The 16,464-nt window shown below is 34.4% G+C and overlaps 4 protein-coding genes across 4 annotated transcripts; 2 read left to right on the forward strand and 2 right to left on the reverse strand.

The window, feature by feature from the left end:
* Positions 1-353: 353 nt before the first annotated feature.
* LOC111011601 (VASCULAR-RELATED NAC-DOMAIN 6) lies at positions 354-3,388 on the forward strand. Its single transcript, XM_022285444.2, has 5 exons — positions 354-783; positions 1,817-1,958; positions 2,204-2,295; positions 2,379-2,481; positions 2,916-3,388. Exons 1-5 carry the CDS (start codon positions 487-489, stop codon positions 3,071-3,073), a joined length of 792 nt encoding a protein of 263 aa, XP_022141136.2. The 5' UTR covers positions 354-486; the 3' UTR covers positions 3,074-3,388.
* Positions 3,389-3,710: 322 nt separating this feature from the next.
* On the forward strand, positions 3,711-5,026 carry LOC148208363 (actin-depolymerizing factor 7). Its single transcript, XM_088118517.1, has 3 exons — positions 3,711-3,956; positions 4,199-4,458; positions 4,824-5,026. Exons 1-3 carry the CDS (start codon positions 3,954-3,956, stop codon positions 4,972-4,974), a joined length of 414 nt encoding a protein of 137 aa, XP_087974643.1. The 5' UTR covers positions 3,711-3,953; the 3' UTR covers positions 4,975-5,026.
* Positions 5,027-5,283: 257 nt separating this feature from the next.
* On the reverse strand, positions 5,284-8,969 carry LOC111011496 (uncharacterized). Its single transcript, XM_022285279.2, has 6 exons — positions 8,555-8,969; positions 7,080-7,687; positions 6,450-6,642; positions 6,204-6,268; positions 5,906-6,116; positions 5,284-5,783 (listed from the first exon to the last, which is right to left on the reverse strand). Exons 1-6 carry the CDS (start codon positions 8,714-8,716, stop codon positions 5,421-5,423), a joined length of 1,602 nt encoding a protein of 533 aa, XP_022140971.1. The 5' UTR covers positions 8,717-8,969; the 3' UTR covers positions 5,284-5,420.
* A 1,853-nt stretch (positions 8,970-10,822) lies between these two features.
* LOC111011735 (pentatricopeptide repeat-containing protein At1g55630-like) lies at positions 10,823-12,837 on the reverse strand. The gene has a single exon (XM_022285617.2). It carries the CDS (start codon positions 12,393-12,395, stop codon positions 10,941-10,943), a length of 1,455 nt encoding a protein of 484 aa, XP_022141309.1. The 5' UTR covers positions 12,396-12,837; the 3' UTR covers positions 10,823-10,940.
* Between the last annotated feature and the right edge of the window lie 3,627 nt (positions 12,838-16,464).

Genomic DNA, 16,464 nt, shown 5'->3' on the forward strand with positions numbered 1-16,464 from the left:
TACTCCACCAAAAAGTCTCGCTAATGAGTAAGTTTTCTATTGTGAAATTTATGTAATGCCATATCCATAAAACAAATGATTAAGACATTTATTACAGATTAGAATGTCGTGAATTTGAATTACTGTAAAAAGAATATCATTTGATAGAATGGACTCCGATTAAATTCTCCTATTATAAAGTTTGTTTGTAACGTTGACAGACTGGACTGCCAAAAGATCACACCGTTCAAATTCAATTGGATCAGGATTTGTATTTGGGCCTTGAGTTATTGATCAGCCCAATTAGAATAACAAGAAAACGACATGTAGGCCACATACTGAAGACTACATGTAGTTTATATCCATTCGCTTCGCCGTGTTTACTTCGAATTAACCTTGCCGTCACTCCGTTCCTTGGATGTAGAAGCACGAAAATTCCTCAGAATCTCTTCGGATATCGCCGGAGCCGTCACCTTCCGATCGTGCGGTACCGTTTTCCCGGTGAATATGGTGAGCCAGAGGCAAAAACTTGCTCGGAAAAAGTACAAAGAGGCACACCCAGAACTGTTCCCGAAAGCAGAGCCAACGCCACCAAAAGACCCGGAGAAGAAGAAGAAAAAGAAGAGTAAATTTAAGCGCAACAAGGCAGAATCGAAAGACCCAAATAAACCCTTCAAAAAGGGTTTTAAGAAACACCCTCTTAGAGTGCCCGGGATGAAGCCGGGAGAAAGCTGCTTCATCTGCAAAGCCAAAGACCACATTGCCAAGCTCTGCCCAGAAAAGGCTCAATGGGAGAAGAACAAGGTTTTTCTTTTTTTGCAACTTTTTCAATTATGTTATGTTTTCCATGTTTATGGGTGTTTCACTTTTCCCTTAGTTTACTGGAAATTTTGCTCATAGGAAATAGTTCTCTTTGGAAGCGTATGCCTATTACTTTTAGGAATGTGGTGTTCATGGAAATGGTTTAAGATTCAATTTGCCTCTCCAATGTGTGGTAAACTTCTTAACTCAATTGCCTGTGCTTAGGCTTCTTCCATCAATCATGGTCATTTTATAATTGATTGTTAGAGGTCTTGGGGTGGTCAAGATGAACACTAATATTACTTGGAAAAATTCTGTGATGACAACATTTTGGCAAACTGGAAGGATTGAAATCGGAGAATTTTAAGACAAAAATGGTGATATGGGATGGCCCAGTGGTCAATAAGGGCCATTGTAAATAGCATAGGGCTCAGAGGGAATGAGTTCAAACCATGGTGGTCACCTACCTAAGATTTAATAACCTACGAGTTACCTTGTCAACCAAATGTAGTAAGGTTAGACGGTTGACCCGTGATTAGTCGAGGTGCGCGCAAGCTGGCCGGGGCACACGGAAATTAAAAAAAAAGAAAAAAATGGTGATATGGACTGCCTTCAAAGTGAGATTCACTTTGTGGTGGTTCTCAACAGAGGATTTTAAAATCTTCTTATACTGTGGTGGGCGTCGTTTGCTCTTCTTTATCCTTTCTTTTATTCTTCTTTTGCTTCTTGCACTGTTCAATTCCCCTTGAGTACATTTCAACGACCAGTCCTTCTTCCTTTATACCTTTTAATAGAACTGAAGGTTATTTCTGTTGATAACTCAAGATAATTGGATTTCAATTCTATCTTGGTTTAGTTTATCGATATTTCATAAGTTGAGGAAAACTTATTTTTTGTTTTGAGTTATATCATGTGGCTTTTGCCTTTGGAAGTTACTGCCTCTACTGGAAATTAATCTCAAATTGTTTTATAATAGTGTCATTTTGAAGGGAGCCTTATGTCTGGTAATTCTATTTCTGTTATTCAACGTTTATAGATATGCTTGCTTTGTCGGAGACGCGGGCACAGCCTCAAGAATTGCCCGGACAAAAGTGAAGGGACAGAGGATAAGAAGTTATGCTACAACTGTGGTCAAACAGGACATTCGCTGGCTAATTGTCCACAACCTCTTCAAGATGGTAAATTTTGTTTCAATTCAAACTTGACTTGTCTGTGCTTTGTATAATATATAGAATAGTTTCTTTGGGTTCTCTTGTTTTGTTGATCTCATTATAGTAGGGTTAATTCCTTGTGGCATTTGTATTTCAAAATCAAGTGCCTGATTTTCATATGAAGTGGAGTGTTCTTGCAACATAGATGCTCTGAAGTTCTTAAAGGTTTCTACTCCAAATTATATTTACCAGTTTCCCTCTTCGAACTGTAGGAGGAACTAAATTCGCCAATTGTTTTATTTGTAATGAAAGCGGACACTTGAGCAAGAACTGCCCGAAGAATACTCATGGTATCTACCCTAAGGTATTTGGTTTAACTTCCTTGTCGTGTTCACGGACAATGGACCACGAACGACTTTAAGATTTTCCTTGTATGGTATTCTGCAGGGTGGTTGTTGTAAAACTTGTGGAGAAGTTACACATTTAGCTAAAGATTGTCCAAACAAAGGCACCAGAGTTTCTGCTGCGGCTGGTATATCGGGTAACAGATGTAAGTGTTCCTGTTTTTGTCTTTTCTTTAGGTTCTCAACTTTTTCTTTTCCCCATTGTTTCAGTTTTTGTGTGTGTTGTTGTGACATGTTTGTTGATACAAACAATCTAGAAATATAAATATTGGCAAAAATCAAATGTCGTAATCTCTTCATATATTGTTTTTAGTATCATTGGGATATTTACTTCCTTATTTCTTCATATATTGTTAATTGGGTCCAGTAAAAAATGCTATTGGAGAACATTTTTTTCTTCAAAATTACTCCTAAATCATTCTCTCTAAAATGATTTCGTGGGCTGAAAGGAGATAATTGGGAATGAGAAACCAACTTCTTTGGATCGATACATTTCTACTAAAGCTTTCTATTACAGTGTCTGCAAAAGCATGAACGAAACGTACTTTTATGAGTTATAAGTCATTTTCTCTTGTCTCAGCATCTGGATACATGGAAATGCCGAGACGACCGGCAACGAGGCTCGTGAGTGGAGACGATCTTGAGGACGACTTTATGATCGATGAAGATCATTTGCAGATCAATGATGCAAAACCAGGAAAGAAAAAGGGACCCAAAGTTGTGAAGTTCTTGGATTAACAACTCTATATAAGAAACTTGTTGTCATCATGTATTGTTGTAAAGACCCTTCAACACACGAGGGAATACTGGGGGCAGCTTTAGAAGTTAGAACATCACCCATCTAAAAAGTAGTTTTCTAATAGTATTTTTGTCTCTTGAAAGTTCATTTTTTAAAATTATGATTATAGAGTTTTGCCATGTTCAAGTTCAACCCTATTGCATTAGGGTACTGTCTAAAAAGGGAATGTTAGGCTCGTTTATTTAGAGGACGTATAGAAAATATGTAATTTTCTTGATGAGTTATTTGAATGAGTCATTATAATTTATTGTTTACTTGTTCGCTTCGGAGAGAAACAAACATCTATTCCTCAAGATATAAAAACATGAAACAAAAATGTTCATTACGTCTTTAATAAAGAACCTAGGAACCCCTTTAACAATAAATGTGACAAATATGCCATTCACATGACTAAGAATGCTAAATATTCCTACTTTTGAATTAAGATCACAAAGCTAAAAACATACAAAAAAAAGGGGTAAATTAAATAGCAAAGCTTTTTATTTTTTCAGTTTTTTTTTTTTGGGGCAAAGCGAAATGGTTGATTGGAAGGTAGTATAAAAGGGGATTTAGAAGAGAAAAAAGAGGAAGGAAGAAGGCTGTTGTTTTTAGTATTATGAAACGTGGCATGGCAAATGTGGTTGCAGAGTAGTTTTGTCCCTAAAATTTCTCCTCTTCTCCCCTTTATTCTCATCCCTCTCCCCAAAAATAAGGATCTCTCCCTCTTACCTTTTCATCTCTCTCATTTCTCCTCTTCTCTCTTTTCTTTCATCCTTCTCCATTTTCCCTACAACCCCATCTCTCTCACTCCTTTGTCTCTCACACATTGTCTCTCACAACATGGTATTCATCTCTCTCTCTTTTTCCTTCTTGTTATTTGTAATATTCTTCGGTTGCTATGTCAATAATTGTAATTGGTTTAGACGAATGATGAAAGTTGATAGGTTCTTTACCTCCTTAATGGGTAAAGTTTCATTTTTCATTATATGTATTTTGAATATGTCGAGATCAGAGATACTATTAGGCATGGCTGAAATTTGTGAAAAAATGGATTGATGCTTGTTGTGTTTAATGGGGTGAATTAGGCGAACTCGGCATCTGGAATGGCTGTGAGGGACGAATGCAAGCTCAAGTTTATGGAACTGAAAGCGAAGAGGAACTATCGGTTCATTATATTCAAGATTGAGAATCAGGAAGTTGTTGTGGAGAAACTTGGAAGCCCCGAAGAAACTTATGAAGATTTCACTGCAGCTATCCCTCCCGATGAATGTCGCTATGCTGTGTTTGACTTTGATTTCACTACTGATGAGAATTGCCAGAAGAGCAAGATTTTCTTCATAGCATGGTAACTTTTCTTTTTCACACACATCCACATTGCATTTCGAGTGATTACCTTATATTCTAAATTAACACAAATAGAATTGTTGACCCAATTAACTGTACATACGATTTAGCCATTCATTTACCACAATTATGTATTATTATAATATAGAAAGACATTTGTGATATCGATTGCAATCCAAAACAATATATTGCCCAAAACACCATTGTCTTCATTGACTCTAGGGGTTGTAAGGAGAGCATTTCAACATACTTTGGTAAAATTTCAACTTCTCTGTCAAATTTGTTACATGAAACCTTAAACTTCAACAGCACTATGAACTGAGGTTGTCTCCTTGTCCTATATTTCTGTGTTTGTCTCTTTTGAAGGTCACCCGACACATCGAGAGTGAGAAACAAGATGGTGTATGCGAGCTCTAAGGACAGATTCAAGAGGGAATTGGATGGAATTCAGGTGGAGTTGCAGGCCACAGATCCTAGTGAAATGAGCTTCGACATAATCAAAGCCAGAGCTTTTTGAGCTCATTTTCATCTCTCTCTCTCTCTATTTTTCTCTGTCTTCATTCTTGAGACTTGGCATAATGTTGTGATGCCACTCTGATTTTCTTCTTTTCTTTTTGTATGTTTTTGTCTTTTTCAGAGTCTTGTTTCTGCTTCATGGGGTTTTATTGAGCTCTAAAGCTGTAATGATCTATTGTAATTCTATATAAAATTATTCTTTCACATGATTCGTAACTCTTTGTTTTTCATGTTTCTAAATGAACCAGAATGGAAAGATTTAATTTGAACAACTTGAAGAGGAAAACATGTTAAGAGAAGAACACCCAAATGAGTTTTTGTATGATATGATCATCATTGATCGAACTTTTTTGTATTGAAATTCTGATGGAAGAAGATGAAAGAAAATGGCATGTGTTTCAAATGTAACGAATACCTGTTTAAGGAGGAAGAACAGGGGAGGGGTCTCTATGGCTGCTTGCTTCGGCCATCCCAGAAAGATTTCTCCCATTTTTCTACTTGTTTGATTGAATTCACTTTTCTACTAAGAACAAAATGAAGCGATGCAGGATCATACGGGGGTGGCATTGTGCATGGGCTCGCATCTGCAGGGCTTTTCACCAATGATTCCATCATGAATTTTCGAGTTAACCCTTCAGCTGGACAAGCCATTGCCTCCGAACATAGCTCGGTCGCACCTCGCGGTATCATTGGCTTGAAAATTAGAAGTTTAGAATATTCACTTAGAAGATGAAACATGTAGTCATACACATAGTCCATCTTCAGCTCCTCTTGGATGAAACTGCTTGCTGCCTTGCCAATGGCCTGCGCCTGAGAAACCACGAAAAGTAGATAATCTCATACCCGAAACCCAAACGTACATCAACATGATTCAAACCATAAGTTTATACCAATATACACCGAATAACCAGTTCAGCTAACTATAGAATAACCTTTTGCTTATGGCTGTTGCCCCACTCAACTGCAAATTTTATAGACTTGCACTTGTCGTCTTCCTTTACGGGCCAGTAGTGGTGCACCGGCATCAAACCTCTCGTGAAGAAGTCGTAGTAACGGGGCTTGACGATAAAGGTAACAGAATCGCAAGCAAGAATGTACTTTTCACTAACGGACCAAGCTGATCCTTCTATATAGATTTTGTACCTGAAAATGAGCGTAAACAGGGGAAACAGAGTTGGGTGAGAGATTAGCTAATGTTGGAATGAACAAGGGAAGTTATTCAAATTGTACCTATGAAGACATTGGTTTGCAAGATCTGATTCATTGTATCCTTGCTGGGATTCTTTCATCCAATCCTGAAAATTGTTTTCCCAAGCATTATAAGAATTTCTACCCAACATCTTTTGCAGTTTACGAGCACGAGATCCACTCGCTTTCGAGTTCTGTTTCGTTTTCGAGTTCTTTCATCTAGGCATTGTTTTAATGAATTGTCAAGTGGCTTATATTCGACGGGGTTCAAACGTAAGCCAATTATACCTGAGCGAATACACGGGCATTCCAGTCTTGTTGGTCGGAGACATTGCATTTGAGGAGATCTTGTCGGGTTTTGGCCACGGCTGGATTTCCCTTCCAATAAGCATAAGGCTCTCTCCTCTTCCATGGGATCCTTTTGTTCCCTTCTTTCAGATCCTTCAACAATTGCTCCCATGGCTTTATATTGATCTCTGGCCTGTAAAAGGCCACCACATATTAAATCATTAGAGTCATTCAAAAGCATTGTATTGGCTTGCATGAGGGCTGCTGCCAGACCCAAAACATGATATTGGAAACGAAATGACTAAGAACTACCTATTAGTTCATCTTCATCCTCTACTTTCAAAACATTGATTTTGGTCAATGGTGTTTATTTGCAAAATTTTGACACAATTTTGACATAGTATGAGTACAAATTTGTAGCTATATTAGAATTATGACAGAAGGAAATAAAATAAAAATGAAATTAAAAAGACCAAGACAGTTATTCACAAACACAACGAACAAAATGCAAAATACAGAGACAAAAATATAAGTGAAACCTATATTACCAATTCATTCAAAAGTTTAAACCCTATTTATTTTCTAATAAAAATTAAAGGGAAAAATCGAAAGTGAAAGATGAGTGGTTACCATCCCCAGAAGGACCAATCAGGAAAAACAATGTCCAGCGTGGCATCATCAGCACAATAGCGAAACACAGGAGGAGGGGGCGGCCCATTAGGCCCACTAAAGTGGCGGGTCAAAATCACGGGCCAGTCAACGCAATCAAACATGAGCTCCAGATCAGGCACCTTCCCGGGGTACCTCCGTAACAACTGTAGGATCCCCCACACCGTAAAACTATCTCTCGTCTGAAACGACTTCTCAAAACTCTCCACGTAAGCCTTCCCCTTCACGATCACCAGCCGGAAATTCGCCGTCCGTTTCGCCGCCTCCACCGCCGCCCTCGTGATCCCCGTGCGGGCCCACGGCCGCAGGTCCTCGTGGATCCAACGGAAGTACTCCGGACACGTGGCCCCCGCTCCACGGTCCGGATCTTCCTCGCCTGTCCAATCCGCCGGGTAGCAGGCGGGGCATGCTCCTCCTGTGACTGTGAGGTTATTGAAGGACGCGCAATCGAGTGCAAATTCGACTTGTCGTCTTCTTGGCTTTTTCGGAATTTCGGAAGTGTTGTTGGGGTAAAAATGAGATTTCGTACCTTCTTTTATTCTGCTCCGAGACAAATTACCTGCTACCGTCTGAAAAAAAAAATTCAACGATTTTCTGTAAATTCGTTGCCGACAGATTTAACGATATTCCTCATTTCTCGGAAAATTAGAGAAAGTGAAAAACGCTGTTGGCTTTAGTAGTAATTTTAAAAATAAAAAATCTATTCGCTTCGAATTCGAAATCGAAATATATATATATATATATACATATATGTGTGGAACTAGTTTCAAAATTCAAAGCGATAGAAAGAAAATGGATTATTTTTCTGTCGAACTTTCAGCTTTTCAGCATAGTTCTAGTTCCGGATAAAAACAATATTTTTGTCTCTTTTTTTTTTTTTATGAAAAATTATAGGCATGATAAAAGAATCTTTTTAGAATAAATTAGAAATGATAATAAGAATCGAAAAAATTTGTTTGGGTTGTTTTCGAAATACACAGCTGCCAAACGAGTAACTTTTTTTAGTATCAATCTTATTCTTTAAATTTAAAAAGAAAAGCTTACTAGTTTTATTTTGATTAGATTACTTTTTTTGGGTGTTATTAATTTGCAAGAGTTTATGGACTTTTTGATAATTTTGAAAGATGTAGAGATTAAAATGAAAACAAGTATGAGAATCGAGAGACCAAAATAAATGATATTTTAAAAGAAAGTGTTAAGTTTTCAGGAAGAGAGTGGGACCCAGAAGCACGTGGCAAAATGTAAATAAGGGAGAAACACGCGTCCAAAAAGTAGACACACTTTTTCTTCCTCAAAATCGTAGAACCGACAGAGCGGCCACTCCCTGGTTAGAAACGACACGATCGACCCGACACCTCGGTTTAGTTGGAAAACACGAACAGCATAAGTTAAAATTAAAATTAAAATTAAAGAAGAAAATGAAAGCTAAGACTTACGGTGGAATAATGGAGGAGGCGCGTGGAGAGGAACGCGCCGAGGAGGAGGAAGAGAGAGAAGAAGAAGAGGAGAGAGGATCTAGCCGGAGACTTGAGAAGCGGCCTCAAGAGACGATGGTGATTAGAGTCCCATGAAATTGAAAACCTCTGCTGGAAACTCATTTTCCTTACTCTTCACGCCCACATTCCGGCGCTGCCGCTTCCGGCGAACGGAGATAGAGAGATCTCAAGGCCGAGGCTTTTGTTTTGTGTGATGGAGAAGTTTCGCAATGGCAAAACTTGTTGATGTTGAGGACTGTAATTTCCTTATTGTTTTGTTTGATCGATGGGAAATTTGGAGGGGTTTTATGAAAGCAAAATAGTTGGTTGGTTTCTTTGAAAAAAGAGGTGCAACTCGTGAGAGTGAGAGTGAGAGCGAGAGCGAGAGCGAGAGTGGGTCCAAACTAAATAAATCGTAAACACCACGGAAATTTGATAACTTGTTTGCCAACATTTTCGTTTTCTCATTTCTAATAAAAAAAGAAAAAAAAATCATGCCTCTTAACCCACGTAAACTTAAAAGTAATAAAATAAAATATCATGGCTCTCAATTTTGAAAATGTTATTAAAAAGTAAAAAATAAGAAACATAAATCATTTACAAAACAAGTAACCAAAATGCCACCAAGCAAGTCTCAATGTAAGAGGAAGAAAAGATAGGAGGGTTTTCATTAAGAAATCATGTGACTTAAAAAAAATTTATACAAACATAATAAATATCAATTTCGTATTTTTATTTTTATTAATGAAATAAAAATACTTATTAATTTATATGTGACTTGAAATATTGACATATCAACCGATATTTATTGTGAAATTCAAATATCAAGTAGTCACTTAATATTCGTAGCTGTTACTTAACATTAATGGTTGGTTTTGTATAATTAATTACTTAATTAATTGATTGGTTTTGTATAATTAATTACTCAATTAATTGAGATCGAGTATAGTTCAGCGATAATTGATATATATTTTCAATCAAGAGGTTGTGGGTTCGACACCCCACAGCACATGTTAAAAAAAAAAATTAATTAATTGAAAAAGAAAAGTGAAATGAGTTTGTAAATTAAGAATCTAATTAATCAAGAGAGTTGAAAGTGTATTGTAATATGAATAGTTGTTTTTACAATTAATAACTCAATTAATTAAAAGACTTAAATGATTAATAGTTATTAATATTAATCACACAATTTAATGATAGAGTTGAAAGAGCTTCATAATATCAATAACGGAAGAATACTATGATACAAGTTTTTTTTCCCACATTTGTTTTAAGTTAAATTATTTATGCTTTCTTTGAAAGTTTTAAAAGTATAGAAATCCTAACCTAAGAAAAAGGGAGTATATATGTTAAACTAATCTGAACAGTTAAAACATATATTTTCAATTAAAAGATTAAGAGAGTGTCCTCCCCCAAAAGCATAGCCCTCTGAATTTTGTGTTTGAGCAGCTGTGTCATTTCTCATCACATGGCTCAGCCACTTTCCTTTTCATCTTCATCTCCAAACTTTCACTTCCTTCTCCTCTTCTCACTCCTCTTCTTCACTCTCTTTCTTTGGAGTTTAGCAGAAGAAAGTATGGAAGATTCAAACAATAGCTAGGTGATCACAAATCAAAGAAGAAAGCCATAGAAACAGCTGCAGACATCTTTGGTATCTAAGCCTTTTTTGGTTTCTATTTCTATTAATTAGATTTGGGAATTCTAAAAGGGGTGTGATTTTGACCAACAGGGGTTGACTCCATTGCAGCTCATCTGAAGAAGCAGACAGTAACAGTAACAGTAGCAGTATCAATGGATGCAGTTGTATTGGTGAAGGAAGATGAACAAAGTTGGCGAAGTTGAGATTCGTTCACTTGGTCCAGCCAATGAGAAGGATGAAAACAGATAACAGAACAAAGAATCTAAGATGATAAAACATGACTTGTATCAGAATAAGAATAAAAGGAGAACATAAGATTGCCATTTTGATGCTAATGAGAATCAATGTAGAGCACAAAGAGATGCCGATTTATAAAGAAGACAAAGGATCACAGCAGAAAAAAACTATTTGTTACATGAAGTTCGTTCCTACCTATAAATTATAACCATGTTTTACCATTAACAAGCAGCGATATTTCCGTGCCGTCCAAATGTCCTATTCGTAAAAGAATAAACTTGAAACATTCTAAGACTAAAATGATTAGGAAGAGAACTTCAGAAACAGAAATGAATCCACAAAGTAAAAAGAGGTTAGAATAATAGTCACCGCTATTAATTGATATCTGGAAACCATGGACAAACTGGCTCTTGAACTTCTCATCTAGTTATTAATTAATAATCTCCAATTACAAAGATTCATCCTACTGATCTAGCATCTCCTATATCCCTTGAATTTTGTCACTAAATGGGCAAATTGCCCCTTCTCAACCACATGCTTTATAACTTTATGAGCCTCGGAAAGCTTTCCAGCATTTCGCAAATAACTTACAAGGGTACTATATACAAGAAAATTTGGATTGCAACCTCGGGATTCCATTTCTGCAAGCATAGCGTAAGCCTCCTCGAATTCACCCGCCATACAAAAACCACGAATCATGGAGTTGTATGTAAATACATTGGGGAGCTGGCCCTTTATTATCATTTCATCAAAAAGTTGGCGAGCTTTCTCATGCTCCCCAGCCACTGTATAGCTTGTGATCATCACAGTGTAGCAAACAACGTCAGGAATGTTGCCGTTGTTAGCCAGTTCATCGAAAAAATATCTGCAAGCATCCAAATTACCAGCCCGACTAAGTCCATCTATCAGCGTTGTGAAGTGAAGAACGCCCGGATCGAAACCCACTTCCCTCATGTGGTTCAAAAGATTTAGAGCTGCAAGAGGTTTGTCTCCTTTGGCAAGAACATAAAGAAGAATGTTATAGGTATGATAATCAGGAGAAAACCCATTCCTGCCCATTTCATCTAGCAATCTGTGGAACTGATCCAATTTCCCCAGTTTGCACTTTGTAAACAATAGCACATTATATGTCAGAATGTCTGAGGTGTGACCATCCAGCAGCATTTGCTGATACACCCATTCAATCAGCTTGTACTGTCTTATAACAAGAAGTCCATGGAGAATGGCATTATAAGCGTGTTTAAATGGCCTGTAATTGAATGTTTTTGATTTGATAAACCTCTCAACAACTTTCCTAGCCAAACCTGCATCACCACAAGTACATATCAATATGATAAATGTCCTTGCGGTAACAGGGTACCCTTTCTCGGTCATCTCATCGACTAATCTCCACATAGCCTTGAACTCCTCACATTGAGCAAATATCTTCATGATAATATGATATGAGCTTGCAGTGTGTCTGTAATTCTCGACCTTACCCGACCACACGAAAAACTTGTACCCCAATTTTGCACACTGGGTTTTGTCTACAAAATTTATACTTCTCAAAATCCGCATCAGAACTTCCCTAACAAGAAATCCTGAGACCTTTATTTGCAGTTCATCCAAAGCCAAAATGGTGTCAAATCCAGGACCATCCTGTTTGAGAACCTCAAGAACCTTTTCAGCATCAGATCTCGCATCCTCAAGAAAACCCCTTCTCACAGAGAAATCATCCCATCTACGACCCCCAAACTCAGAAGAATCTGAATTTTCATCCGTAAAGCAACCCAACTCTGACCTCTTGCACACCCTCTTAAAGGGCTCCACAACGCACTCAAATCCATCATCACTACTAAAACTCCGATTCCAAACTGTTAGACGCACAATAAAAGAAGTTGAAAATCTGCAGACTATCCGCGAACTCAGAAGCGATATAGAGTTCATGATTGATACCCATTATCGCTAAAGATCCGCAGGACTTAGGGAAATCAAGTAATCTAAAAACAGAGCGAAAATGGCCAAGTGGGCAAGTGCCGAATCGTCTGTTTTCCCAAATTGGGAGCCACCCATTTAACATGAACACCAATCTTGCAATAGGTTACGAATCCAACCCAAAATTCTCATTTGGTGCATAATATGCCTCTTGAATTTGAATGCAGCATTAGAAAATTTAAAGTTCGAAAAAGACTTATCTGGGATTTTGCGATTCGGTAGAGATCTTCGGAGTTGAAACAAGCTCGAAGTTCCTTCTTTCGGGTTGCCGCTATTAAGTTAGGATTGTAGATGAGCTGAAGAGAGAGTGAGAGAGGAGAAGAATTCCTAGGGTAACATGAACACAAGCTCAAAGCAGTTCAAGGCGACTGTCGTTTCCCCACCCAATTCCTTCGCTTCCCACCACTCGACATGTCGATAATAAATTTATTATAAAAATATTTGAATAAAATTAAAACCAAATGAAATTTTATTATCTTCCTTCTCCTTTCCATTTTTGAATAAATATATTTGAAACATAAGTAGCTTTTATTTGATTTTTTTTATAATAATTTGTATTCATAAAGTATTTTTTTAAATATGAGTGAATTGAAAAAATACAGCGGGTGTCATTGATAAACTCTTTTATGAATTAATTTTGTTAAAAATTAAAATGTTAAGATAGATTAAGAATTCTTCTCATTACAAAAAAAAAAATAATAATAATAATAATAAAAATAAAATTATAATTGGTGTAGATGGGCGATCCAGTGGGATTTAAGCCTTAAAAAATCTAGGAGATTTAATTCATTAACTAAATCGCAATGAATATAGAGATATGATGCATTTTATCTTTTAATTTAAAAATAATATAAAAATAGCTTATAAAATAAAATCTATTTATTATGGGAAGAGAAAAAATAAATTAAATAAATGCAATGAAATAAAAGCAATCTTTTTCGTTTTTGATATTGCGATGAAAATATAAATTGACTTTTGAAATTAATTTTAGATATAAGGGGTTTGAAGCTGATTAGAATCTAAATCAAATAGTATGATTTTAGGCTACTAATCAAAATTATTAAAAAAATAAAAAGAAGGAAAATGTTAAGGAAAAAAAAAGATAATTAGCATCTCATATATAAACTAAAATAAATGAAGGGAAACCCCTTCAAATTATTGGCATGGAATAGAGTTAAATCTAAAATTGTGTTAGGTATGCTGAAAATGAATTTACTATAAACTTAATGTTTTTCAAATACATAATCTAATGCTTTTAATTATATATGAATTTAACACCATAATCCTCTAAATATTTCCATTATAAATAGATAGCACAAAGTTTCCATTTTTGCAGGAAAAAAATCTAGAGAGAGTTATCAAAGGGCACTAAGATTTCTTTTGTGATTTGTTATATCATCACACAATGGGTAAGTTTTTTTTCTTATATAAAAAATTATTTTTTAAGACTTTTAGATATATGAATATTTGAAGAGATCATTTCTTCGTTTGGATTAACTCGTGTTATTAGTATTCTCTCTTTCTCAATCTAACTCTTTCATATACATTATCGAATTATCTTTGTAACCATTTATTTAAGATTTTCTACTATTAAAAATGAATATCCTTTTTTACAACTTCATCACGTCAATTCAATATGAGCCATGTATTTTCTAATTTCAAAATATTTTAGGTTAAAATACTATTTTAGTCTCTGTATTTCAAAATGTTCATTTTAGTCCAAATGTTTTTTTTAATGACTACTTTTTATCCTTGTTTGTAAAATGTTAACATAAATTCTACACCTAACGGAAATTCTTTAATATAAAATTGTAGTTACATTTCAAGAAATACCGAAGTTCTACTAATTACAAATTCTACTGTTTTTTCTTAGATAAGTTTATTTTAAACTTTTATATGATTATTGATTTGAATTAAGAACTATAGATCTATTTATGTAATTCAAAATAAAATTTAGAAATTATGTTCAAAATGCTAGGGAAAGGAGTTAAGGAGCTCGAGAAAATTGAGGTAAAAATCAAAGCTTGGGAAGATAAACAAAAAAGCAAAGCGGATAGCAAGTCAGTTCTCTCTCTACTACCTATATTTAATATTATCTTTATTGTAATCTCGATATTATTTACGATGAAATTTGGTATAATTACAAAAGTTTAATTTTTCTCAAAAAAAAAAAAAATTACAGAAGTTTAATCTCTGTAATTGGATATTTTTTAAAAATGTTTTTTTTATTAAACTTATTTAAAAAATATATCACCTACCAAACAATTTTCAAAAATAATATTTGGAAAATAGTCGGTCGTCTTGACGACCTACAGATGTGGAGCTCGATCGGCGCCACGTCTAATTTTTTGAAAAAATTAAAATAGGTAGAGACGACCAACTAGACATGCTTATTATTGATTTTCTCTTCAAGAGACGACAATGTTGCTTTAAAAAAAAAAAAGAAAAAATATAATTAGAGTATATCATATAGAGTAGCAGAATTTTGAGATTAAAATACTATGGCATATATAGTAGACAAATCACAAACCATCATCCCCCAGAGGATGCGTTTGAATCTCATTAATGGCAGAAATTGTTTTACATTCTAATTTCTTTTTTCTTTTTTAATTTTAGAAATAATCAACTTTTTTTTTAAGAAATATAGTCAACTTCCCACTCCTACTTCTCCTTCTCATTATTTTTATTCATTTAATATATATATATATATATATATATAATAGAAAATTATAATAATTATAATTATACTTATTATTATTATTATTATTAACTATTATTTTTTATTCATTTTAAAAATATAATTTATTATATATATAGAATTATAATAATAATAATTATATATATGCTTATAATTAATATTATTTTTTATTTTTAAACAAATAATAATAATAATAATAATAATAATAAAAAATAATCTTCTTCTAAAAAAATCTTGTTTTAAACTTTCTACAAATAATAATAATAATAAACTAAAAACAAATGATTATTAATAATAATTTATTAAAATATTAGTAGTTGGTATATACCTCGAACCAAGAGGCTGTCACTTCGAATCAGGCCTGCATGAATACCACGCTGGGCATCTCCCATTGCGCCAAAACTTAATTTTGATATATAAACACTTTTGGTGTTATATATAATACTAACTATTATTATTACCATTTTTCAAAAACAACGTTGTCGTCTCTTATAGAGACCAAGGAAAAACATGTTTAGTTGAGAGATGACACGTTTTAATTTTTTCAAAAAAGCAAACGTGACGCTCGATTGGTGACGCTTGAAGAGACAACCTGCCGCCTATTCATAGATCGTCTCTTCAAGAGACGACTAACTATTTTAACTATTTTTCAAATATTATTTTTGAAAATCATTTGATAGGTGATATATTTTTGGAATAAGTTTAATAGAAAACATTATTAAAAAAAACCTCTATAATTATGGTAATGAATAATTATAAATTTGTGAGAATATATAATATTCGTACAAATAATATTCTACACTCCATCATGATTTTTAAAAACTATTCTGTGAATGTCTATATCTGGATAAAGTTCAATTAATCAAAATATTAGTAATTTTTTTCTTTTCACAAGTTCAAATTCTTACCTGGTACCTGCAAGAAAAAATTATTTTCAAAAAATTATTTTACATGTTAAAAAAAATCATTTTGCACATATGATGAGGCAAAATCTATAACAATTAAAAGATTCTTCTAAATATGAGTATTGTCCTTAATTATTCATATAATTAATTATTCATATACTCAATCATGAATGATACCGTTATCAACTAGTTATTTTTATTGTTATCAATCTACATAGAGAAAACTTTTACATTATAATTAGAAAGATAATAAAATATTCCACGAGAAAAACTAGAAATGAATAATTCTCTTTTTAATTATAAAAATTAACTCTTTGAATGATTGATCAGAGCTGAACGAAAGATAGCTTCCACTGAAGTATGGGAGAGTTCAAAGCAAGCTGTTTCGGAAGCTAAAGTCAAGAAGATTGAGGTTTTT

Source organism: Momordica charantia (assembly GCF_013281855.1).
Source record: "Momordica charantia cultivar OHB3-1 chromosome 10 unlocalized genomic scaffold, Mcharantia_2.0 BLBB01000010.1, whole genome shotgun sequence".
Lineage (NCBI taxonomy): Eukaryota > Viridiplantae > Streptophyta > Magnoliopsida > Cucurbitales > Cucurbitaceae > Momordica > Momordica charantia.